The 25,514-nt window shown below is 38.9% G+C and overlaps 1 protein-coding gene across 1 annotated transcript in view; it reads right to left on the reverse strand.

The window, feature by feature from the left end:
• The window catches only part of LOC122549886 (band 4.1-like protein 4B), a 385,280-nt gene that overhangs the window by 66,453 nt on the left and 293,313 nt on the right, over nucleotides 1-25,514 (reverse strand). Inside the window, exon 18 of the mRNA XM_043690060.1 lies at nucleotides 17,367-17,492. Within this exon, the coding sequence (XP_043545995.1) occupies nucleotides 17,367-17,492 (126 nt within the window). The remainder of the gene's footprint in view (nucleotides 1-17,366; nucleotides 17,493-25,514) is intronic.

A 25,514-nucleotide genomic window follows, 5' to 3' on the forward strand; every position in this document is an offset into this window, starting at 1 on the left:
TCCACACAGACTGTTGCCCGAGGCAGGAATTGAACCCGGGTCCCTGGCACTGTGAGGCAGCAGTGCTAACCACTGAGCCAGATGTGCAGGTGTTATCAATTCTAGAAGGAGTGAAAGTAGACAAGTCCCCTGGGCTGGATGGGATTTATCCAAGGATTCTCTGGGAAGCTAGGGAGGAGATAGCGGAGCCTTTGGCTTTGATATTTGAGTCGTCATTGTCTACAGGGTTAGTACCAGAGGACTGGAGGATTGTACGTGTGGTGCCCTTGTTCAAGAAGGGCAGCAGAGATGACCCAGGCAATTATAGACCAGTGAGCCTTACTTCTGTTGTAGGAAAGGTTTTGGAAAGGATTATAAGAGATAGGATTTATAATCATTTAGCAAACAACAATTTGATTTCAGATAGTCAACATCGTTTCATCAAGTGCAGGTCATGTCTCACAAACCTCATTGAGGTTTTTGAGAAGGTGACCAAGCATGTAGATGAGTTGACATGGTGCACGTGGACTTCAGTAAAGCCTTTGATAAGGTTCCACATGGTAGGCTGTTGGAGAAAATGCAGACGCATGGGATTGAGGATGATCTAGCAGCTTGGATTAGAAACTGGCTTTCTGAAAGGCGGCAGCGAGTGGTGGTTGATGGAAAATATTCAGCATGGAGTCTGGTTACTAGTGGTGTGCCACAAGGATCTGTTTTGGGACTACCGCTGTTTGTCATTTTTATAAGTGACTTAGACGCATGCAGAGGTGGATGGATTAGTAAGCTTGCAAGTGACACTAAAGCCGGTGGAGGAGTGGACAATGTGGAAGAATGTTGCAGGTGGCAGGGGGACTTGGATAAACTGCAGAATTGGGCTGAGAGGTGGCAAATGGAGTTCAATGCAGCTAAGTGTGGGGTGATTCACTTTGGGAAGAATAACAGGAAGGCAGAGTACTGGGTCAATGGAAAGATTCTTGGGAGTGTGGATGTGCAGAGGGATCTTGGAGTCCATGTACATAGATCCCTGAAAATTGCCACCCAGGTTGATAGTGCTGTTAAGGCAGCATAGAGTGTGTTAGGTTTCACTGGGAGAGGGATCACGTTCCGGAGCCACAATGTCATGCTGCAACTTTACAAAATGCTAGTGTGGCCACAGTTGGAATATGGTGTACAGTTCTGGTCGTCATATTTTGGGAAGGATGTGGAAGCATTGGAAAAGGTGAGGAGGAGATTTACCAGGATGTTGCCTGGTCTGGAGGGAAGCTCTTATGAGGAAAGGCTGAGAGATTTAGGTCTGTTCTCATTGGAAAGAAGAAGGTCAAGAGGGGATTTGATAGAGACATATAAGATGATCAGAGGATTAGATAGGGTAGACAGTGAAAGTATTTTTCCTAGGATGAAGACATCAGCTTGCATGAGGGGGCATAACTACAAATTAAGGAGTGATAGATTTAAGATAGATGTCAGAGGCAGGTTCGTCACTCAGAGTGGTAAGGGTGTGGAATGCCCTACTTGCCAATGTAGTCAACTCAGTCACATTAGGAAGATTTAAACAATCCTTGGATAAGCACATGATGATGGGATAGTGTAGGGGGACAAGCTTAGAATAGTTCACAGGACGGTGCAACATCGAAGGCCGAAGGGCCTGTTCTGCGCTGTATTGTTCTATGTACAGCCCATTGACTCTGTCCTGCCAAAAATACAGTATTATCTACACTAGACCCACATTCCCATACTAGGCCCATAGAAATGAAGGTTATGACATTTCAAGTGCTAATCCAACTATTTTGTAAAGGTTGTAAGGTTCCCACCTCAACTACCCTTCTAGATAGTACACTCCAAACTCCCAGCACCCTCTGGGTGAGAGGTTTTTCCTCAAATCCTCTCTAAACCTCCTGTCTTTCATTGTAAAATGATGCCCCCTTGCATAGAATTTAACAGCACAGAGGTTATGGTGGAATTATATAAATGTTGGTTAAGCCACAGCTAGAGCAGTAATTAGAGATCCATTCCAGCATCACACCATTTACAGAGGATCACGGTCCTGTGTGAATGGGGCACAACACAGCCTGCTTGTTCAACCAACCAGATTGAAAAGGCTGGAATTATAATTTGGAGTACTTGAGCCAAAGGCTCTGGAAGCCACATTGTACACAGGAACATGACAGCACTGAAAGTGAGTGCAGAGGAGGTGTACCAGGAAGTTGCCTGAGCTGGAGAGTTTCAATTATGAAGGTTGGACAGACTGGGTTTGTTCTCCTTACAACAGAGGAGATTAAGAGAGAACATGATGGAGATATATAAAATTATGAGGGACAATGGATTGGATAGAGAGGAAGAAACATTTCCCCTTGATGGAGGGATCATTGTCCAGGGAGCATAGATTAAAGGTAAAGGACACAGGGTTTAGAGGAGATGTGAGGAAAAACCTTTTCACCAAGAGGGTAGTGGGAATCTGGAACTCACTGCTTCTATGGGTGCTAGAGGCAGAAACCCTCATAACATTTAAGAAGTTTTTAGATACGCATTGCAATGCCAAGGAATACAAGGTTTTGGGCCAACTGCTGAAAAATAGAATTAGAATAGTTAATAACTTTTGACTGCATGGACAAGATGGGCCAAAGGGCATTTTTCTGTGCTGTAGATCTCTATGACTATTGACTTGTTGACTAAGGCTGCTTTCTATTAATCTTGTCAATGCCCCTCAGTCTTATATACCTCTACAAACTCTGCTTCAAATAAAATAACTTGAGATTATCCAGCCACTCTTCATAGCAGAAATGTTCCTTCCCAGACAACACCCTGGTGGATCTCTTTTGCACCACGCCCAGTGCATTCACATCTTTCCTACAGTGTGGTGACCAGAACTGCACATAGTACTCCAGTTGTGATATAACCAAAGCCCTGTACAGCTCCATCATGACCATGCTGCGCTTATAATCTTTGCCACAACCGATAAAGGCAAATAAACTGTTTGCCTTCTTAATTACCCTATTAACCTGTCCTGCCTCCTTTGGGGATCAATGGACAAGCACCTCAAGAACCTTTGGTTCCTCTGAGCCTCCTAATGTCTCTAGAATCCAAAAATGTATTGCTTTCTGTCTTGAATATACACAGAATGATTGTTATTCAAGATATTTTGGTCAGAAAATTCGAAAGGTTCCCAATCCTAAGTGAGGAACGTTCTCTTCATTTCACTTCTAAATCACTGCTTCCCAAGATAATATCCCCCATAAATTCTCCAGCTGGGAACACCACCTACTGGCACCTAATGTGTTAATCCTCTAAAAATGTAAATTTCAATCAGATCACTTGTAATTCCTCTAAATACCAGAGACTGAGGTTCAATCTATTCAATTTTTTTTTTGTAAAGAGCAGAGATCTCTCATCCTAGGGTTCAATCCACTGAACACTGACTACACTTTCTTGAAGAAAAGAGTTTATTCTGTTAGGAAAAGAGTGCAAAATCACACATAACACTCTGGATGTGGCTTAACTAATGCCTTTTTCTTAAAAACTGCAGCAAAGCTTATTTACTGTTAATCTCCTATCACCTTGCAATAAAAGCTAATATATTTGTCTTTTTAATCACTGTGTACTTGCTTGTAACTTTGTCATTTGTATTCAAGGACACTCAAATTCCTCTCAATAACAACACTAACTTCTCATTTCATAGAAAATATCATGCTCTCCTAATCTCCTGACCAATTAAATTATTTCAAATTTCCTCACATTGTAGTCCAAGTTGTGCATATCCATTAAACTTATCAAAAGAAACATATGCCTTGTTCATTGAAATGAAAATGTTATTTTTCAACACTTTGATAAATTTCAGATTACTGGCAAAGCACCAATATTTCACTCAAATGCTCCAAATTATGATTCCAGCCTCTTCAATCTGGTTGGTTGAACAAGCAGGCTGTGATGTGCCCCATTCACACAGGACTCTGATCCTCTGTAAAGGGTGTGATGTTGGAATGGATCTCTAATTACTGAAAGTTACCACATAATTGTCTATGAAGTCAATGAATAAGTGAGAGTAGAATTACTTCAAAATCCAAACCATAAATATTTACAGTGGATATTTTAGCAAAGCTTCCAACTGCATGGATGCATTCAGTAGAAGTATTATTTCAGAATTTCTTAGCATCTGCAGAAGGATGTACAATGCATCTTATCTGGGACAACCTGAAGAGTGAATTCTCAACTCTGTTATTTAAGATACGTGATGACTTAAAAGTACTAACAACTGCTCCTTTTCTACTTTGAGCACTGCAATTAAAGCAGCTTGGCTTCCTTCTTGGATGAAAATAAAAAGACAGTTTATTGACAAAGTGCACTTTCCAGTTGAAAGGAACAAAGAACTTAAGCTTGCTTTTCCAAATGATTGAAAAACAGCAGGGAGATATTTCAAGCACTATATTCCTCCTGATTGCCAACTGCTCATGTCGCTCACAAGATAATCCTCTATAATAGCAGCAACTTTCCACTTTGCACCACGTTTTGCAAGAGAGAATAATTTTTATGTAAAATGTGAAATTGCATAACAATAACTTTTCGACATTATCGGAGTAGACATGCATTTATCAAAGTTTATTATAGAATACATGACAGCAAACTCAGTAATGTTTTCTAAGGGACTAAACGGAGTCTGCATCATGCTAGGTGTTGGATTTGCTGCTACCATTCTCACTAAATGTAAGGATAACAGGACTGCCATGGTCGAATGCAACAAAAAGAAAACTACTTTCTGATATAAACTATATGGGACTCTTATATTGAACGGAAATACCTCATTGAATGTTAGCAATTAGTATGAGGTTTTATTGATACGATGGACATTGCTACAGAGTTCATGAAGAGAACTAGCATATTCTGCTGAGGTCTTAAGTTGTTATGCTCAAAATAACATCAAACTCTTTCACTCACACACAATATCTCCCCCAAACTTTTTCTCCCCTTTTAGTATTATATTTGTATATATAATTATATCTAACAATATCCCATTGCCCGCAAATGCTTAGTTCCTCCATCACCCCCACACCTCTCTGACTTTACAAATTCAGGTGAGCTGCAGGTTTCATAATTCTTCCAGAATGTTCTTTCTGCAGATATTTGCTAGTTGGAAGACCATCGTCTTTTATTTCTTCCTGATAGTTTGAGCTCTGTAGGTCCCTTCAAACTGAAAGATGTTTTATCTCCTGGAGACATTGGGGTCATCTTTTCTGCTGAAATGAACAAGTGTGTCTATAGGACCTGTAATCTGTTGGATTTCCTTCGTAGAGGGAACCTTTCCTGCTGAAATAGGTAATTTTTTTAAAATTTCCTGAATCTCTGAGATAATTGCATCCCTGTAGCATCTTGAATCATTGGTCATTGCTTCATAATGATATCTTTCCTAGAATTGTAACACCACTTCTTTTATCTATGTCAGCAGATTTTATTCCCAATCTGTCTGCAGATCTTTGCTGGAATATATAGGTTCTGCCGTTCAAATATTGATTGGTTTGGACATACTTATTTGCTCTCAGTGATTGCATTATTGATAAAACTGACATGTTTCATTCCTCAGTTCTGTATTTAAGAACTGTTTCTTGCTCAGCATGATCTGTCTCATTGTCACTAAGAATTATTTTTGGTGAGAAAAGGACTATTTCTGCTTGAAATAGTCTCATGTAAGTTACCTCAGCATTTTGTATTAGACCCAATGCCATAATTATTTGTTCATCAAGTGGTGTTGCAGGCTGAGTTAAATCAGTTAAAAATTTGTCAATTAGCTCAAATGGAATACATTGCACATTTACTATCTGATTGCTTGTGTTTTCTTCCAAACCTTGCTATGTTATGCAATCTGAAATCTCTTCAGTGTCAATAGCAGTGAAAGATATTTCTAATAACCTGTTTTCATCACAGGTTCCCACATTGTTGACAGTATAAAACAAATTTCTTATGCTAACACATAATATCAATGGTCTTTGCTGTTTATTTGGCTTGTGCCATGAATCCAAGGAACCTTCTACTCATTTTCTTCTGACCAGTAGTTCCTTAACTGGCTTTTCCTCGACCAGTATTGCATTGACTTTAACTAATTTAATTCCTTATGTCATATGAAGAACATGAGAACAAGATGAATTTTCCTACTCAAAGAGCCAGATTTCTCAATTGTGAAATACATATAGGTTTGTAGCATTTGGTATTCCCTATAATGCTAGTTACTCATAATTCCTTTAATCTTAAGTACAAAGGACCATGTAGTTACATGGTTGTCAGTTGCACGGTATTTCTAAACCATGGGTCAGTATTGGATTACATGCATTCTGATGTCTAACTTGAAATTCATGAAATAAAATATTGAAATGAATATCAGTCAAAATGTAAAGAATTGATCCCTATTTTTCTAATTAGTTCATTAAGTTTTTTTTCTGTTGTAGATTGTTCCATCTCATTAACCTCTTTGTGAGGCAGTTATTTCTTGCTTTTCGGAAACTGTGTCCTACTCTGGTGCATTTTCTGAAAGTGGCCTTTTCTTCAGCTGTTACACATTTGCTTTTAATAGCTGGACACTGTTTCTGCCTGTGAAAATTCTTTGCTGCACAGTGCTGACAAGGATTGTAAATATCTGGTGCCTACCCTCTTCACTATTACTGAATTCCCGTGTGTGTAATTCATTCATCTACCTTGAGAATTGAATGGACTCTGTTGATCTACCATGCTAAAGTCAATTTTCTCTTGGAATTGATGTACATCCAGACTCCTGCTTTGCTCACTAAATGAATGTCTTTCTTTAGAGTCAGGTTTTCTTTGGACCGTGTTATGGTCAGATGAAGAGGGTAATCAGCTCTTCTTCTTTTAGTTGTCTCTCAGCCAGTCACAAGTATTATTTTACATACTTTCAATTAAAGACATAGTTACAAGATCATAATGAAGGAGCTATTTGCAACATTTTCTTGAAAGAAAACAGGAATCTTTAAATCTTTTAACTTGGAGCAAAATAATGAAAATATGACATCAAACACACTTAATATAGACAATAAGTTTAGCAGTCCAAATGTCTAATATAGACCAGAAGAATAGACTACATAGTTTAAAAAAAAACCTTATAGCCCCTACAGAGTTAAGATTTCTAACCTGAGATCAAAGTTGTACAAATGGAATTGTTTGTCTTGGTGTCTCTCAGCAGTGGTGAATTTTGTAGATATTTTTGAGTTCTCGTAGAATGGTTATTTCCTCATTTTCATTTCAATTAGGCACCATCTTCCAAGATGAGAAGGGAAGTGGATAGAGATAGACAAAGAGTTTTTTGGTGTATATGGTGGCACAGTGGTTAGCACTGCTGCCTCACAGTAACTGGGACCAAGGTTTCAGTCTATCCTCAGGCAATTGTCTGTGTGGAGGTTTCATGTTCTCCCTGTCTCTGCAGGTGTTTCCTATGGGTACTCCGGTTTCCTCCCACAGTCCAAAGATTTGTAAGTTAGATGGATTGACCATGCTAAATTGTCCATTGTGTCCATGGGTGTGCAGGCTCGGTGGACTAGCCATGGGAAATCTCAGGTTACAGGATAGGTTAGGAGATGGGTCTGGGTGGAATGGTCTTCGGAGAGTTGGTGTGGACTCATTTAACCAATTGGCCTGCTCCCACATTGTAGGAACTCTATTTGTATATAACCAAACATGTTGTTTCTTTCTGCTGTTCAAGAGAAAATATAGTTGTGTGTATTCCTGAGTCTGGCTTCATTGTCTGTCCAAAGTGGCTAAGTGGCAGGTAAACCTTCATTTCACCACATATGAAATCATCATATATACGTGACTCAAAACAGGAGACACATTTGATTTATTGAAGCTTGACTCATTTGACTGATTTCAACATCTTTAGATAAAATGGTAATTTCATAATTGGCTGTTTCATGTACTCTATTTAATTCTCTAGACTTGCCTCAATCTGGGGTTGTGATCAGCTGTAGTTAAATCCTTAGGTCAGCATATATGCTGTTTTAGTTCATGAATGTTTTCTGGTATACCAGCCAGATTATGGATGATAACATTCAATAGTCCATATTTGTCATCATTATAACAATTATTATAAAGCAGAGTCACCCACAATTGTATTGCTTATGATTTATCATTTGGAGTCACCATAATCACATTTCATCACTATTCTGAAGAGATCATTAATGAAATCATCAATGGATTCCTCTGGTTTCGACATACTTCGATTAAATTTTGCTCCTTTGATAATTTTAGTCGTTCTGAGATTTAAGCACTTGTCAAAGTCTTTCAGTACTTCAAAGTATTGGTTGCTTCTTTTACCCTTTGGCAAGCTAAACCATCATCAGCTATACACCCAATTGTATATAAAAAATATAAATTGCTCAGTTTTTGATTTAGTGTCTAGTATGAAAGTTCTGTATCCTATTTGGCTCATCTCTGGGTTTTAAATCTTCCTAATATGCACAGTGTTTAAAAACCCCAGTTAGTGTGAGCAGACTTCAGCAGAGTGAGGCAAAGGCCAAGTGAGCACACTCTTAAAAATTTGCTTCAAAATGGGAAGTCAATACAAAGGGGCACATAGGAGCTTTCACTAAGGTTACTGCAAAAAGTAAATGTTCCAGAGGGAGGGGTGAGTGGGAGGTTATTTAGATATTCATGTAGATTAGGATAGTCAGATTGTCAGAGGTAGCTATGACTTATGCTTGGGACAGTTTTCTTCAACAACGTGTGGTGGATCCAAGCAGGGATCAGGTTATTTTGGATCCACTGATGTGTAATGAGACAGATTTAATAAATGACGTCAGAGTAAATATCCCCCTAGGAAGCAGTGGTAGTAATTCAGCGTTCAGTTTGAGAGGGACAAACTTGGGTCAGAAACAACTGTGCTCAGCTTAAACAAAGGAATGAGGACAGAGCTGGTTGAAGTGGATGGGGAAGGAAGTTTGGCAGCAAAGACAATTGAGGAAAAATGGCAAACGTTTAAGAAAATAGAGTCATAGAGATGCACAGCATGGAAACAGACCCTTCAATAGTTCATGACTTACAGCAAAGTCATATCTCAGTGAGGAAGAGGGATTCCGGGTTAGAGATAAGCCAATCATGATTAACCAAGGAAGTTATGGATAGCATCAAATTGAAAGAAAAAAGCATAGAACATGGCAAAGGTTAGTGCTAAGCCAGAGGATTGGAGAAGTTTTAAAAACCAACAAAAGACGGCAAACGTAAAATTAAGGGGGAGAAGATAAACTTTGAGGCCAAACTTGCAAGTAATATCAAAATGAACAGCAAGAGCTTCCTTAAATAAATTAAAGAGGAGGAGAGAGGGCGAAGTTACCCCTCTTACAGTATGATACTAATGAATAAATAATGGGGAACCAGGAAATGGCAGAGGAGTGGAATAAATACTTTGCCTCAGTCTTCACGTAGAAAACGCTAACTGCAATCTAAAATTACTAAATAATCAAGAGGTAAAATTAAGACAGAATTACAATTAGAGAAAATGTAGTAGGGAAACTAATGGGGCCAAAGTCCAAAAGGTTTCCTGGCCCTGATGGAATGGATCCAAGGATATTAAAAGTAGTAACTACAGATTTAATGCATGTACTGGCAGAATCCTCAGATTCTGGAAAAGTCTGGGAAACTGCCAATTTAACACCTTCGTTTAAGAAGGGTAGGAGACAAAGAAAAGATACCTATAGGGAAGTTAACTTAATGTCTGCCATTGGGAAGATGTTGAAGTCTATTATAAATTATGTAAAAGCTCAGCATTTAGAAATGCATAATATGATCACTTAGAGTCAGCATGGCTTCATAACGGGGAAATCATGTCTTACAAATATATTAAAAGTCTTTGAGGAATAAAGAAGCAGGATAAATAAAGAGGAAACAGTGGATGTAATCTATTTGCATTTTCAGAAGGCACTTGATAAGGTACCACATGTGGGATACTTAATAAGGTAAGAGCCTATGGTGTTGGACATAGTATATTAGTTTTGGCTAATTAATAAAAGGCAGAGTGGCACATTTTTGAATGACAACTTGTAAGGAATTGGTGGTTGGCTTACAGTTATTTGCAATATATGTTAATGACTTGGATGAGAGAAGTGAATGTACTGTAGCCATGTTTGCAGATGACTTAAAAATAGGTTGGAAGACAATTGGCGAGGAAAACACAACAGACTAGAGAGGGATATAAACAGGTGAAGTGAATGAGAAAAAAACCTAGCAGATGGAATACAATATGGGAAAATATGAGATTATGCAGTTTGGCAGGAAGAACAGAGTGCTGAAAATTATTTAAATGGATAAAGACTGCAGAAAGCTACAGCATAGAGTGTTTTTGCAAAATCTCAAAAAGCTAGCATACAAGTTAATCAGGTAATAGAGAAGGCAAATGGAATGCTGACCTTTATTTCAAACGGAAGAGGTATAAAAATAGGGAAGTCTTGCTAAAACTATACGAGGTACTAGTCAGACCACAGCTGAATATTGTGAATGGTTTTAGTCCCTTTTCTCAGGAAAGAAACAATGGCATTGGAGACAGCCCAGAGAGGGTTCACTAGACTAACTTGCAAAGACAGAGCAAATAGATTGGGCCTATACTCACTGGAATTTCAAGAATGAGAGTCAAGTTATTGAAACATACAAGATTCTTATGGGACTTGACATATCAGATGCAGAAAGGCTGTTTCCCTTTGTGGGAGAGCTGAGGACCAGAGGTCATAATCTCAGAGTAAAGGGTCACCCTTTTAAGACAGAGATGAGAATTTTTTTCTCTTAAAGGCGCGTGAATTTTGGAATTCTTCACCTGTAGAGGCTGAGTCATTAAGTATATTCAAGTCTGAGAGAATAATACAATCAAGGATTATGGGGATAAAACAGGAAAATGGAGTTGAGGATTATCCGATCAGTCATGACTTCACTGAAAGGCAGACTAGAGTCAAAGGGCTGGATGACCTGCTTCTGTTCCTTTGTTTTATGGTCTTATGGCAATATTATTTCTGATGCTATGTCTTCCCAGTGTAATTATTTATTTTCCTGGCTTTAAAGGTTATTGTTTCATTGGAACTGCAGTGCTGCATTCTGTGCTGCTTTCTTGGAAGGTTTTCCTGTATTTTACAGCTGAAATGAAACACTTCCACCTTTTGTGGCTAAAATGGGTTTTCCTGTCTTTTTCACAATTTCATCGGATGAAGTGCTTTCCACAGCCTTAATAACTGATTCCATTCTCTTAACAATTTTACTGAATGTATTTCTGTGGCTTTAATGAACCATTCCTGCTTTAATCTTGGTTTTTTAAAATTACTCCTGCTGTTCATGATTTTAAGACATGATCCCTATTTCCTTCACAATGTTTTCCTGGATAATTTTCAATCCCTGTAGTTTATATAAATGTTTAATAAATAAACAAAAATAAATGCTTTCTGCCTTTAACACATATTTAATAAAGGATCTCCTGCCTTTTCTATATGCTTAACAAAGTTTCTTACCTTGCTGTTTCAATGAGGTCAGGTCTGTTTAGGCTTCTAATCTGCTCACATATCACTTTAATTCTAGTTTTGCCATGTTCCCGGGTTGTGACCATGAATTAAATTGCTTTTGCAGTACTTGATTTCCCTTGCTGTCAGTGTCCCTTTGTGGTGCCAATCCACTGTGGTGATGATGTTCAATCTGTGCTGTAACTACTTCCCCAGTTTGAATTACTGTGTCACTTTTAAAGTTTTTCCTTGACCAGACATTTTACCTGTATTTTATGACTTGCATTCAATCTTCAGCTGAAATCAGTCTCAGGACGGTTTCTGCAAACCACCATATGGGGCAGTCTGCATGTGATTTGGAGTAACTAATTGCCTTTCTCCAGGGAATTACTACAGCACCTCTCTTACTTGGCCTGAAATGTTTTTATTATTGACTGAAGCTGCTTCTTTGTTGAATTTTGCCACTTATCTTGAACTGTCCTTGTTAGCAACTGTGTGCATTAACAGTAAACGGAGTCTGAAGATGCTGAAAACTCTTCACCATTGCTACCATGTTGTATGAGGCAGTGAAATGAAATCCTCGCCACTGTTTATTCACCATGTTTTAAGTATGGCTAAACTGAACCTGCACCTTACAATGTGGTAGGTTTGCTGCCATCATCCTCTAAGTGCAGGGATCTACAAGGCTTGGTCCAATGTGACAGAGGAAAACTACTGACTGGCCTAACTAGAAGAGGCTCTTATATTTAAAAAGTAGCAGCTTATTGCATGTTAGCACTAGTTACAAGGTTAAATTGATATGACAGACATTGTCATTTATGTCATGAGGAGGAACTGGAATGTTAGGTCTTAATCTTCTAAGATCCCAGGCTGTTCTGCTAACATCCAAATGACACATCATAGCAGGTAGCGCTGATACGCTGATATCAGATCCGTATACTTCATCTACCCTCAAGCTTTTTCTTCCATTGTTAATGTTTTATATTTGTGTATATAATGATGTTAAACACTACCCCATTTCGTCCAGAGGTCTTGAATTTTAGTGACCATATTTCTGTAAGTTTTAAGTTACTTATGATAATAGTAGTTCTTGTGTGAATGTACTAAATTTAGGGAAGGCTAACTACCACAATATTAGGCAGAAACTGGGAAATGTAGATTGGCAAACAGGATTAAGGAAAACCCCAAACAGCAAGAGGGTAGCTAGGGAAAGGGTGGGCCCAGTCAGGGATGAAGGAGAGAATTTATGCATTGAGCTGGGAAAATAGATGAGGTCCTTAATGTATACTTCATATTGGTATTCACAAAGGAGAGGTCTTGGGTATGTCTCAGGAGTGATATATTGATGTTCTGGGACAGGTTAATGCAGAAAAGGAGGTAATGTTTTGAAAAAGCATTAAGGTAGACAAGACCCCAGGACTTGATGGGATCTATCCCAGAAATTGCTGGGGCCTTATATGAAACCTTTGTATCCTCTTTACTTATAGGAGAAGTCCCAGGAGAATGGAAAATACCCACCACTGTTCTTATGAAGGGCAAAGTGATAATCCTGGAAATTACAGGTCATTGAGCCTTACATCAATGGTAGGGAAATTATTGGAGAAGGTTTTTAGGGATAGGATTTATTCACATTTAGGAAAATTTGGATGTATTAGCAATAAGAGAACAGCTTTGTGCAGGAGAGATTGTGTCTCACAAACTTGAATGAGATTTTTGAGAAAGTGACAAAGATGAAGGACGGCAGGGTGGTGGATATGGATTTTAGCATGGCCATTACCAGGGTCTCTCGTGGCAGGCTGATACAGAAGGTGAAGTCACGTGGAATGAATACAGAACTGCCTTGGTCATAGAAGACAGAGAGTAAAGGTGGAAAGATGTTATTCTGATTGGTGATCTGTGACCAGTGGTGTTCCACATTGATCTTTTCTGGGATCTCTGTACAGTAGTTTGTAAGAATTATAAATGATTTGGAGTAGACTGTAGGTGGTCTAATAAGTAAGTTTGCAGATAACACAAAAATTGGAGGAGCTGCAGACAATGAGGAAGTTTGCCAGAGGATACATCAGGATATGGAAATGCTGCAGACTTGGGCTGAGAAATAGCAGATGGAATTTACTCCAGACAATTGAGAGATGATGCATTTTGGAAGACCAAATGCAGGAAGGAAATAAACAGTAAATGGCAGAATCCTTAGTAGCATCAACAGAGGAAGGATCCAGCCATATAGGTCCACAGTTTCCAGAAAGTGGCAAAACAAGTGGATAAGTTGATAAGAAAGCATATTGCACACTTGCCTTCATCAGCCAGTCAAAGAGCATAAAAATTGGCAGAATGTTGCAGCTGTATAGAACTTTAGTGAAGGCCACATTTGGAAAATTATGTACAGTTATGGTTGTTACACTATAAAGCAGATGTGGAGACTTTGGAGAGGGTACACAAATGGTTTACCAGGGTGTTGCCTGATTTGGAATGTATTGGCTGTGAGTAGAGATTGGATAAACGTGGTTTGTTTTCATTTGAACATTGAAGGATGAGTGGTGACCTGATATAAGTTTACAAAATTAACAAAGGCATGGATAGAGTGGACAGTTGGAATCTTTTCTCAGAATAGGAATGTCAATTATGAGGGGATATAGATTTAAGTTAAAAATGGAGTGGGAAATTTAAAGAAGATGTGAGAGGCAAGTTTTTTTTTAAACATAGAGGGTGTTAAATCCTGGAATGCGCTGCTAGAATTGGTGCAGAAGCAAATACAGTAGCAATGTTTAAAAGATATCTTGACACTTGCATGAATAGGCAGGGATACAGACTGCGTAGAGGCAAAAGTTGTTTTACTGTAGAAATGAAACAGGTTCCTGTACTGTACCGTTCTTTGCTTTTTAGCTCTTGTACAAATTCAGACAATCTTCAGGTTTCACTATTACCTCAGAACTTTTTTTATTCAGATTTGAAAGGCTGGTAAGCTTGCTTGGTGGATGACCACTCTTTGTTGTTTTCTTTGTGATTATTTTGAGGTCTGTAGGTCCCTTCAAACTGGAGGGTCTTTAATTTCCTGAATTTTCTTTTTGGGGGACAGTTTCACTGGTGAAACAGGCAATTGCAATTCCTCCAAGTTCCTAAACTGTTCTACCCAAAAGACATAGTCAGAGTGGGAGTTACATACAAATCACGTTGGTATTTACCCTTTCAAAAGTGATAGAACAATAAGAGCTTTAAATGCATTGGATAGTCTCAAAGGGGCCTACAGCTGTCTCCTTAGGCAATTTCCACACACGTCTGCTATGCTGAAAATGTTAGGAACCTCTCAATATAGTATGGTCTGGCCTGCCAAAGTTTAAAAATCTCTTCCGAAGCTTAACTGACTTTTGGACTCACCTTTAAAACTTTCTCCCTCTCTCCATGCTCCCAAAGTCCCCTCAGTATTGCTAATGGTAGCTAATCTCAAAGCCAGTACAATGTACCCAGATCAAGGGATCATATTTTCAATGTAGCCCAATCAAAGGAACTGGTTGGCAGTTCACAGACCATCCTTGGCAGCGTTTCTAAAACATTAGAACTCTTTTCCTACTTTTGAATCTAAATTCAATAAAATTAGATACTGGGCCTGATAATTCCAGAAATATCCTGGCTGCTGCTAGATGGTATCACAGCTTACACCACTGAGAAGATACATAAATACAGGAGTATTATTTCAACTAACAGTTAGTAAAGCCATTGATATTAATACTTTCTGTGCCACTACTTTGTCATGTTTAAACACTTAATAATAGTCTCTGGAAACTATTGTTTTGGGAATATAATAGTTAACAATTCTTTCTCATATTTCTCACGATCAATCAGCAATGTCACCTCATCAACAAGACTGCTTATATTTCAAGTTAGAGTAAAATGCTGTCTGACAAGTTGTGAATAAAGCAGCATTCCACCAGATCTTGCGATATCAAATCATCTACCTTTATGTAGTACATGAAAACATAGCTGGTTTATAGCAGAGCAACTGCCAACATATTCTAGTAATTACAAAGTCATAAACTGCCTTTTCACCAGCAGATTGTGAGAGCTTCCAATGTGGAGTAAAATGGACTTAACTATACACCATTGCAGAATTTGCTTACATTCAAAGGATTTGCAAGATATATAGCAAGAAATACTGAAAGTGTTATTCAATATGACAAACAAAATTGTGTCACACAAGGCAGACCTTTACTTTTGTACAATTTAAGACAGAATTTCATTTAAATATGAATTCTGACCCTTCCTCAGAACTGATGGTGTTGAAGAAAATGTACCCATTTGTAGCTGTTCAGCCTCCTTGCCGGATTGACATCCACTCCTTTGTCTGTCCAACTGTTGTTCTCGGTCTTTGGGCTTTATCCCCACCTGTCATTTACTCCTTACCCCCTCCCCCCACCCTATCTCCTGCATTTAAACCAACATTTTCCTCACTACCATCAGTTCTGAGGAAGGGTCACTCGACTCGAAACGTTAACTCTGATTTGTCTCCACAGATGCTGACAGACCTGCTGAGCTTTTCCAGCAATTTCTGCTTTCGTTTCTCATTTACAGGATCTACAGTTCTTTTGTCTTTATTCAGCAAAATATACAGCCTGATTAGTGAGCAGAGGAAAACACCAATGTCAGATGGCTACAGACATCAATGGGCTTCAATTTTTGACATTGGAAGAGAACACCAATCTCTGGTGTCAGAAATACTGGGGTGAATCAGTGAATTTATTTAGATTGGGGTGCAGGCTGCCAGAAGCTGGGAAGGTAACTGGGTTGGGCTAAAATCAGAGCGGGAGGATGTCAATGGTTTCCCGATGTTAGGGATGTCTGGAACTAAGAGTCACAGCCAAAGAATGAGGGGTAAGCTATTCAGATGAGGAAGAATTTCTTCACTCAGAGGAGTTGCGAGCCTATGTAATTATTTACCACAGGAAGCTGTTGGTGTCAGTTCTCAGAGTCATAGAAATATACAGCATGGAAAGACACCCTTTGATCCAACTCATCCAAGCTGACCAAATATCCTAAATTATTCCAGACCCAGAGAGAGATGGACATGGCCCTTGTGGCTAAAGAGATGAAGTGATATAGAGAGAAAGTGCGAGTGGGATACTAAAATTGCATGATCAGCCATAATCATATTGAAAGGTGGTGCAGACTCGAAGGGCTGAATGGTCTACTCTTGCACCTATTTTCTGTGTTTCTATGTTTGAAGGGAGCCCGGGTAAAGTTCTCAACCTGTTCTCAGGGACAAAAAATATTAAGAATCACTCACCTTGAGAAGCTAGTAGGACCTGCCTTTGATCACCTTCTGGGAATCCTGCAGCTTGGGTGTTGCCCTCACACATTATTAAATTTAAAGTCATGTGTCATTGCTGTCATCAGATGATGTTTTCAATATGTTAATTAGGCTGTTGTATGTTACTTGTGGGAGAATAATTCCTGACCTGATTTCAGAAGTTTACAACTTGATGTTAAAGGAATGCTTGATGCTATTGTAATGATTAAAATCAAGGCCATGGATTCTGATTCTTCGCATAATTGTTCAATCTACTTCAATTATTTATCAGTTTGGAATTTGTGCCTTTGAAATAAAGAAAAGAAAGCATTTGATTTCTTAGTTTTGTGTTAATTTGTTAGGTATTGGTAGCCATCATTGTGAAATTGTTTGGAAATTTTCACAATTCAGATGTTGGATTTGAAATCTAATAAATCATAATTTTCATTTTACTTTCTGTATATTTGATTGTGCAATAGTCTTGAAAGGATGAATATTATATATAAAATATTATTTCTGTGTGTGAGCTAGTGGTAAGTATCTCCAGATTCCTAATGCTGTAACAGTCTGACCTTGCCAAATTACTGTTTCAGTATGTTATGTAATTAGAGAAAAATTAAATGTTAGGACATAATACTCACTTGGGCTCCGACCTTCAGTGCAGCATCCATCTGGGCTTTAATGATGTTGCTCTTCATCTGATCAGGGACAGAAGAGGGTGATGCAGGAGAATGTAGCCCCTTTTCTAAAAGCTTCTTTTCCTCACCCTGGTGATTATAAACAAGGTCTATTAGTTTAAAAGTTGCTTGATTATTAATTCACTTTACAAACAAAATCAAATTTTTTTAAGTTCTGTTCCAAAGATTTTTATAAATTACTCTTTGAAAATTATTGCCGGGATGTTGGCATTGTTTGCCTATCCTTAACTGTCCTTTAGGTGGAAATGGTGAGAACCCTGAGGGAGGGTCACTCAATCAGAAACGTCAACTTTGATTTCTCTCCACAGATGCTGCCAGACTTGCTGAACTTTTCCAGCAATTTCTACTTTTGTTGATGATGGTGAGACCCCTCTTGACTCACTGTCTTTCATATCGTGTAGGCTCAAATATAGATTTGCTAGAGATCAGGGATTTTGACCTAATGATAGAGGAATAGTGAAGGAGCAGCAACATAGTTCCAAGTCCAGATGGTACGTAGTTTAAAGGAAAACCTGCAGGAGGTGGTGTTCCCATATGCATGGTCCTCTTATTTGAGGTAGCAGAGCTGCAGGTTTCAAAGTATTGTCAAAGATACCTTGCTGAGTTGCTGCAGTAGATCTTGTAAATGGTACACATAGCTATCACTACACCAATCGTGGAGGGAGTGAATCTTTTGATGGCGAACATCATGTTAATAAGTAGACTGTTTTGTCCTGGAACTCATTGGATGGTGGAACAGGCTCGAGGGGCCGAATGGCCTAATGTAACACTAATGTTACTCAAGTGTCGTTAAAGCTGTACTCATCTGAGTGATTGAGAATATACCATCATACTCATGACTTAAAATCTCTACAGTTTAGCAAGAGGCTATTTGGCCCATTGAGTCAGCACTAAGCTTCCAAAGAGCATCCTCTACCCCATCCCCATAACACCACATGGGTTCTTTTTTTAACCATGGCTAACCCATCAAACCTACACAGGGCAATTTTTAGCATGGCCAATCTACCTAACCTATTCATCTTTGGACTCTGGAAGGAAACCGAAGCACCCGGCAGAAAACCATGCAGACATGGGGAGAACATGTAAACTCCACACACAGACAGTCACCCAAGACCAGAATCAAACCCAAGTCCCAGGCATTGTGAGGCAGCAGTGCTAACCACTGTGCCACCATGTTGTAAAACTCATGCCTTATAGATAGTTAGGAAAAGGGTTATTTGATGTTGAATACTTTGCCTCTGACCTGCTGATCCAGTAATTTGGCTCTTCTGGTTCTTTCAAATCCTGAAAAACTCTTGATGATATGCTTCAGATGTTATACAAATCGTCTGACCCTGGCCTGACATGTTTTGACACTTATAATTGTCAAAAATTAAGTTATTTGTTAACATTTTTCTGAATCTACATTGCTCCTTGCTGGTTCAATACTCTTTGGACAGAGGCAGATATTTCATTTTTATGTGAATGTACTCGGCTCAAATTGCAACCAAATTCCCAGATAAAAATAGCCTGAGCATGGGAATAAAATAACTGACACACAGGCATTAGCAAACTATCAGGTAGATTCAATACTCATCTCTTGTATCCTCTGATGTCACTATGCAATCATATCACTGATTTCCATTATCTACTCCAGTTTCATTAACCTTTTTCCAGACTGGCATGATTATCCTGTAGTCATGATGCTTCTTTTGCTGAATGTCAAAGAGAATTTAATCACTTCTGAAACCTTAGCATTGCACACAGATAACACAGCCAACTGCTGTCTTCTGGCTCAATCAGTGGGGATGGTAAGGGTTTGGTGGTAATTGGATCAAGATTAAAAAGTAGTAGAAAGAGGGTAGAAACAAAGAAGGATAGGCACAAAGAATTGTGGAGGAGGAGATCCAGGCTGAAGGGGATAAAAGGAAAGATGCAGAAAGAGAGACCGACAGGTTAGATTCAGATGACAAAGATGACTTTAGTAATGATAGGATGGCAAAAGTACGAAATGTATCTTAATTGGATACTATAAAATTATCTGAACATGGCGTAAGGTGGCAGGGTGGAAAGGAGGAGGGGCTGAGGGCCAGAGGGGTACAAATATTGTCTCAGTGGGAAAAGGTGATGGTCTCTTAGTTGGATGGGTAGTAGAAAACTTTCTCAACAGTGATCTGTGATGATGCTACTCATTTAACAAGGATGTGTTGTCCTTGACTTTGATTTTTTTCCTTTTTGCCAAGTGGTACTCATGGGGGATTGTTGGAGGAATTTGAAACAGCATCATTAAGTTGGGATAGTCTGTTGGGTTTTCAGATAGGTTAAGTTATTCTGTATTCTGTTCTCTTTTGCTTGTGTTTCATTTGGTACTCTGTAAATAAATATAGTTTTGTTTAAAACTAAGCGATTTTAAACTAAGTGGTCCAGCTGCATCACTCCTGGAATACCTACTCTGCACCTGCTCAAAGCAACTAGAAAAGTTAGGGTCTGGGCTACCTTCTTGAACTGTTTCGAGGGGGTCTGGCTTGGTCCACAAAAAAAATCCTAATTTAAAAACAAATCTAAAGGTCCTGATTTTTTCAGTGAATTTGTTTCAATATTTCAGTTTGTATAGATTCCATTTTCTTTCAGTAAATACCCAACTGTACTGGCAGGATTTCTTCTATTCTGAGTCTGGGACTAATTTCTAAAAGCCCATTCCAGGGATAGATTATATTGTTGCTAGAATTAGCAAAGCTTAATATTAAAACTGTATTATAGTAGTATGTAGATATAAATTATTTCAGGCAAAGATAGCCACTAATAGCAAAAGGGAACATTGATAAAACATCAGAACAAAGGTTCAGAAGATTAATCACATTGGACTCAAAACATTAACTCTGTTCCTCTCTGTACAGATGTTGCCAGACCTGGCATTTGTCACAAGCAATTTCTGTTTTTATTTCTGATTTCCATCATCTGCATTACTTTCACGTTGTGAATCATTAACAATTCTTATTTTTTAATATTATACTAAACCCACCCACCCCATTAACATTTTATTAATTTCATTATCCATGTGGTTTCACTTTTCTATCAGTGAAACTAATCTAGTCACTTGATAAAGAGCAGCAGTTTAGTAATTATTGCTAACTTAACAGGAACTGCAGTGTTACAGTATTCTTATTTTCCAAGAGATGATGCCTTTCAATAAGGCAGAAGAATCCTTTAAACATAATTTTATGATTAATTTCATCTTAAATTACGTTTAATCAAAAATAACAGAAAGATGAAATTCACCTTTAATAGTGAAAACAGCTTTGTGCCAAAAGTTCACTGGGTACAAGTTCCCAGCTACAACTCCTCACAGACACCCCCCATCAACACTCTCATCAGGGTAAGACTGTCAATGGAGGATGAGGGTCAAGTTAATGCCAAGTAGACCTTATCAAGTCTGAACATATATCATTGACTATTTTCTCGAACTTAATCAAGGAAGCGTACAATTAACAATTAAAAATACATTGATCAAGCTCATAAATCATTTGTTATTTATCTTTAAAACTATAAGGAAAACAACAATAATATTATGCAAAAAGAGATACATCATTTTGAGTTGTTTGGAAGTACAGAACTTGAGTATTGCTGAAAAAATATGCACATTATGCAAACTTTCCATCTTGCAATCATTAGGACAATCCTCAATAATGTCAATGCAAGATGGAAAAACCAATGTGTACTCCTTGCGAGAACAGTGCTTGTTGGATGGCAACTGGATTCTGATTGGTAGAGATAATGTCATGGAGAATTCAGTAATTAATGATCATTGATAGTTAACTGCCAGGTTCTGTTTCAATTTTATACCAGTCAGATTGACTTTGCTTGATTAGAGAACTGTTCTGAGAAATGAGCCAGCAAATGACTGTCACTATTTTGTTGAACTGAAGCAGGAACAGTGTGTCTACATGTTCTGTCTGCAAAGAATAGGACCCTGTGCATTAATAAATGTAGCTTCCAAGACACCTTTAGTGCACCATACTGCGAGCTTGACTGACAATCCTAAATTGGTTTTCATTGTAATTCTTTGCATACCCACTATTATCCATCAAATGATGCTCAACTGCAGTATCACCTCTGATGTTGGACATTGGTTGTCAGTTTGCAAGTATGGGCTGTCAGTACGTTGCTTGATGTGAACAGTAGAAAGACATGCTAGTTTATATGATCCACCAGTCTTTGGGATGTTCAGCCTATATACTTAGCCTCACACCAGCACTCAAATTCATTTACCATAAGACTTATTTTTTGTTTGATAGACAGAATGTCTTTATGGCTCAACAATAATATCCAATTAGAGGTGAAGACCTCTGATGTCGCCACTGTACAGTAGCTGTGAGAAATAGCTAGCTTCTACCTGTTGCTCACACATTTAAGATACCTTACCCTTCCAGGGTAATCTGAGGCAGACTGGTCACTTTTCAAATCCAAGAGTGAACACTTGGGGCCTTTGATGTGTTTGCACAGTATATGCAGCGTGAAGTAATCAGCATCTGGTAAATGTAATTAATTCACCCTTGACATTACAATCTGAATGATTGACAGCAAAACTGTTAAAAAAGCAAGCAGCCAATTTCAACAATGTATATTAAAATACACAAGAATTCAAAACAGCCAATGTTCATTGTTTAGTTGGAGTTTTGGTCATGTTTCCGAAGAATATACAAGTAATAACTATACCAACTAACGATAAAAACTGTTTTAGTAGAAAAGAGAAATTTAGATTTCAGTTCAATTGGATGACTGATTTGAATTACACACCTTGATGGCTGTCCGCTGTTAGCGAGAATGCTGCAATCACAGTTTAAGTTAATTATCTGTCTTTTGTGCCTTCTTGATTATCTTTTCATCAATTACAAACAAAAAGTCAGCTGGGCAAACACCCACTGTTGTTAATATGCTGTTACGAAGGTGTAGGTATGTACTGTACCTTTAAGAGAGTGTGGAAGCTGGCACGGACCTAGAGAGGCATTGAGTATGCTGAACAATTTAAATATGTAATATTTGGTGAAACAAATAGCTGGTGCTGTGTTGCCATGGTACAAAACAGATTCAAATTGAGCAAATCAGTTCAAATTATGTCCCAGATACCAAAACCAATCGATTTTGAATTTTACTGGTTTGGATGACATCAAACCAATGAAATGATCTGATATTTTGGGGTATAAAACCGGACATTTTGAACAGTTAGGGGGAGAACAGCAAAGAGCAGCCAAGCAAGCACCAACATAAGGCTAGTCAGATAGCTCTCTGAAAGGTACCTGTCCATAAGAAATTTGTACAGCAGAACACCAGAGCCAACCTAGAGAAATCTACAGAGAAAGTTTGACATCTGAAGACAACAACTGGGTTTTAAAGCGATTTGCTGTAAATTTAAGAGGGAATTGTATTGTAGAGTCGGTGACAAAAGATAGGTTTAAGAGAAAAGAGTTGTATATAGCTGTTGTTTTAATGTTCTTTATTGGACTTAAAGAAAAAAAATGTTAATTTTTATTTTAAATAGTGATATCTGGGATAGTTTTTTGCCTCTCGAAATTTAACAGATTACAGTACGAGGTGAGCTTCTCTATGTCGGGTTTAAATTAGCAGAGGGGTTTACCCCATGGCGTAATAATGTTGTTAAGTCTTAATGCATCGCAACATATGCACTTCTCAGGAATGGGGTAAAGAGGTGGGGGTGGAGGTTTTGGGGGGAGAAATTCCTTAATGATCACCTCAGGAAATTGAAAGGAATTCAGAAGGTTACAACTAACCAAACTTGAGTTCCACAAATCTTTATGTTTTTTTCCCTGCACAGTAGATTCCATGGACGGATTCCACAGATTCCAATTCAGTGAGGAGGAGGCTACACTGAAATTGATTAAATATCAGAGAACTGACGCTCCAGTTTAGTTGTCTCATCTCCAACCAGTGCAAACACTGGTTGGAGATGAGACAACCAGTGTTTCTTTTGAAAATTCCAATTCTCCCGAACCCCTCTAATTATGTTCAACTCTTGTTTTTGGACACAAATAATCGCTAAGTCAGAGAGAAAAACGTAAAGGAAGGGCTTGTAGCTTTTATTGCCCAGGTGGATGAACTTTCCTTTCTCGTTTTTAAGGATGTGAACAACATTTTTATACAATTATAATTGGACTTTCAAAGTCAACTGATTTCAGATTTGAAATGAGCGTGTTAACAATGGTTGAGATATTGGAACACCTTCATGAAGCTCATGTAGGCCATTGTGCTTGGCAGTAGGTACACCACTGTGTATTTTTATGATCAAATTCTCACCAGATCTAAAGGAAGAGTCAATGTTTACTCCTTTTCACTCAGGTTTGAAGCATAGGGCTCAATATTATAACTTTGTGGCTAAGTCTGAGTTGTGAAGAATTTTTTAGAGTTTGGCACCAAAACGCGTTGCAAATTCTCTTGCTGTGTCTTACCTACCTCACACCTATGGCATCTCTCACATCCAATTTCCATCCCAGCTTATCCCATTCCAGGAACAACATGTCACTGCTGGAATATCCTGAAATTCACGGGCATCCTTTGCACCATACCATCTTTAAAAGCCTGTTGTGGACTTAGACAAGCACTGTCAATTTGGAACTGCAATGCATGTTTTTTGACATTTGCTCCAAACATGGTAGCCTTGGGAAAGTGGTGCCTGCTTTGTGGGCAATGTGTGGTGGCCCTGCTGGATGGGGTGGTGCACAGGCAGGATGACTTCTTCCTCCAGGCCCAGCAGTGGAGGCCATGATAGCAGACCATGTCAGTCTGATTGGAGATTGTCACCTCGGATTAAAACAGCCTCAGCCTATCTAGAGGAATGCCTGGCAGTGTAGGTACATGATTAACATCTTTCTCCACTCCAGCAGTGAAGGTGGCATCAGCTTCTCTCCAATATCTCATACTTACTCTATCACTGCTACTGAATTCACCTCTCACCAAGACTCTCATTATTGCCTGCAAACATCTTCCTCACTCATCCTCACCTACCACACCCCATGACACCATGAAAAGTGCATGTACTCTGAGCTGCCTACTCATTCAGTCAAAACACCACCTCATCTGTACCAGCAGTAACAGCGATGCCACCTACTTGCATTTTCAGTAATACTTGTCTCTGTTTCTTTCGATAAAGAAAACAACCCACATTAAGGCAGAAGGAATTAAGACAAGGGGTGACCTCCCCACCATTTGGATCCTTACCCTTTATAAGGAAAGGATCCTGACTCTAACCACTCGAACAGGCCCTGGACTGGTACTGGAGACTGCCCTGGACCTGTTGTGTTGGCAACACCTGAGTGAAGGCTCTCTCTTGATTTGACAACTATGCTGCTGACAACTATGACAATCTTCCTGATTCTGTCTCTCTGCTAAATGGCACAGCTAGACAGCAGTAATATGAGCCTGTTATCTCTGGCTGATGGGGTAAAGCGCAAAAGGCAAGACAAGACAGGTAAGCTGTGAGTGACCAGTGAGGTCCAGAATGAGTGAGTGTTATGACAACAAAGGAAGGATCCAGAGATGCAGCCTGCTCCAGTTCATGAGCTGGGTGTGAACCTGGGTGCATAGTGTCCTACTAACAGCATTAAATGATATTTGCTGGAGCAACCTAGTGTACAGCACTGAAGTGCAGAAGTGTCCTATAAGTGGACTGGAAATGTGACATGTGTTTTTGTGAAGGCTCACACATATCAATGACAAAGTCTGTGACCATGGGATGTACATGACAGGGTGCCCATTGAGCATGCCTTGAGATGTTGGTGCCTAGTTTTCAACACAAGTTTGTTTTGAGCAGAAAGGTAAAAACAATGACTGCCGATGCTGGAAATCAGATTCTGGATTAGTGATGCTAGAAGAGCACAGCAGTTCAGGCAGCATTCAAGGAGCTTCGAAATCGACGTTTCGGGCAAAAGCTCTTCATCAGGAATAAAAGCAGTGAGCCTGAAGCATGGAGAGATAAGCTAGAGGAGGGTGGGGGTGGAGAGAAAGTAGCATAGAGTACAATGGGTGAGTGGGGGAGGGGATGAAGGTGATAGGTAAGGGAGGAGAGGGTGGAGTGGATAAGTGGAAAAGGAGATAGGC

This window comes from Chiloscyllium plagiosum, chromosome 5 (assembly GCF_004010195.1).
Source record: "Chiloscyllium plagiosum isolate BGI_BamShark_2017 chromosome 5, ASM401019v2, whole genome shotgun sequence".
NCBI classification, from domain to species: Eukaryota; Metazoa; Chordata; class Chondrichthyes; order Orectolobiformes; family Hemiscylliidae; genus Chiloscyllium; species Chiloscyllium plagiosum.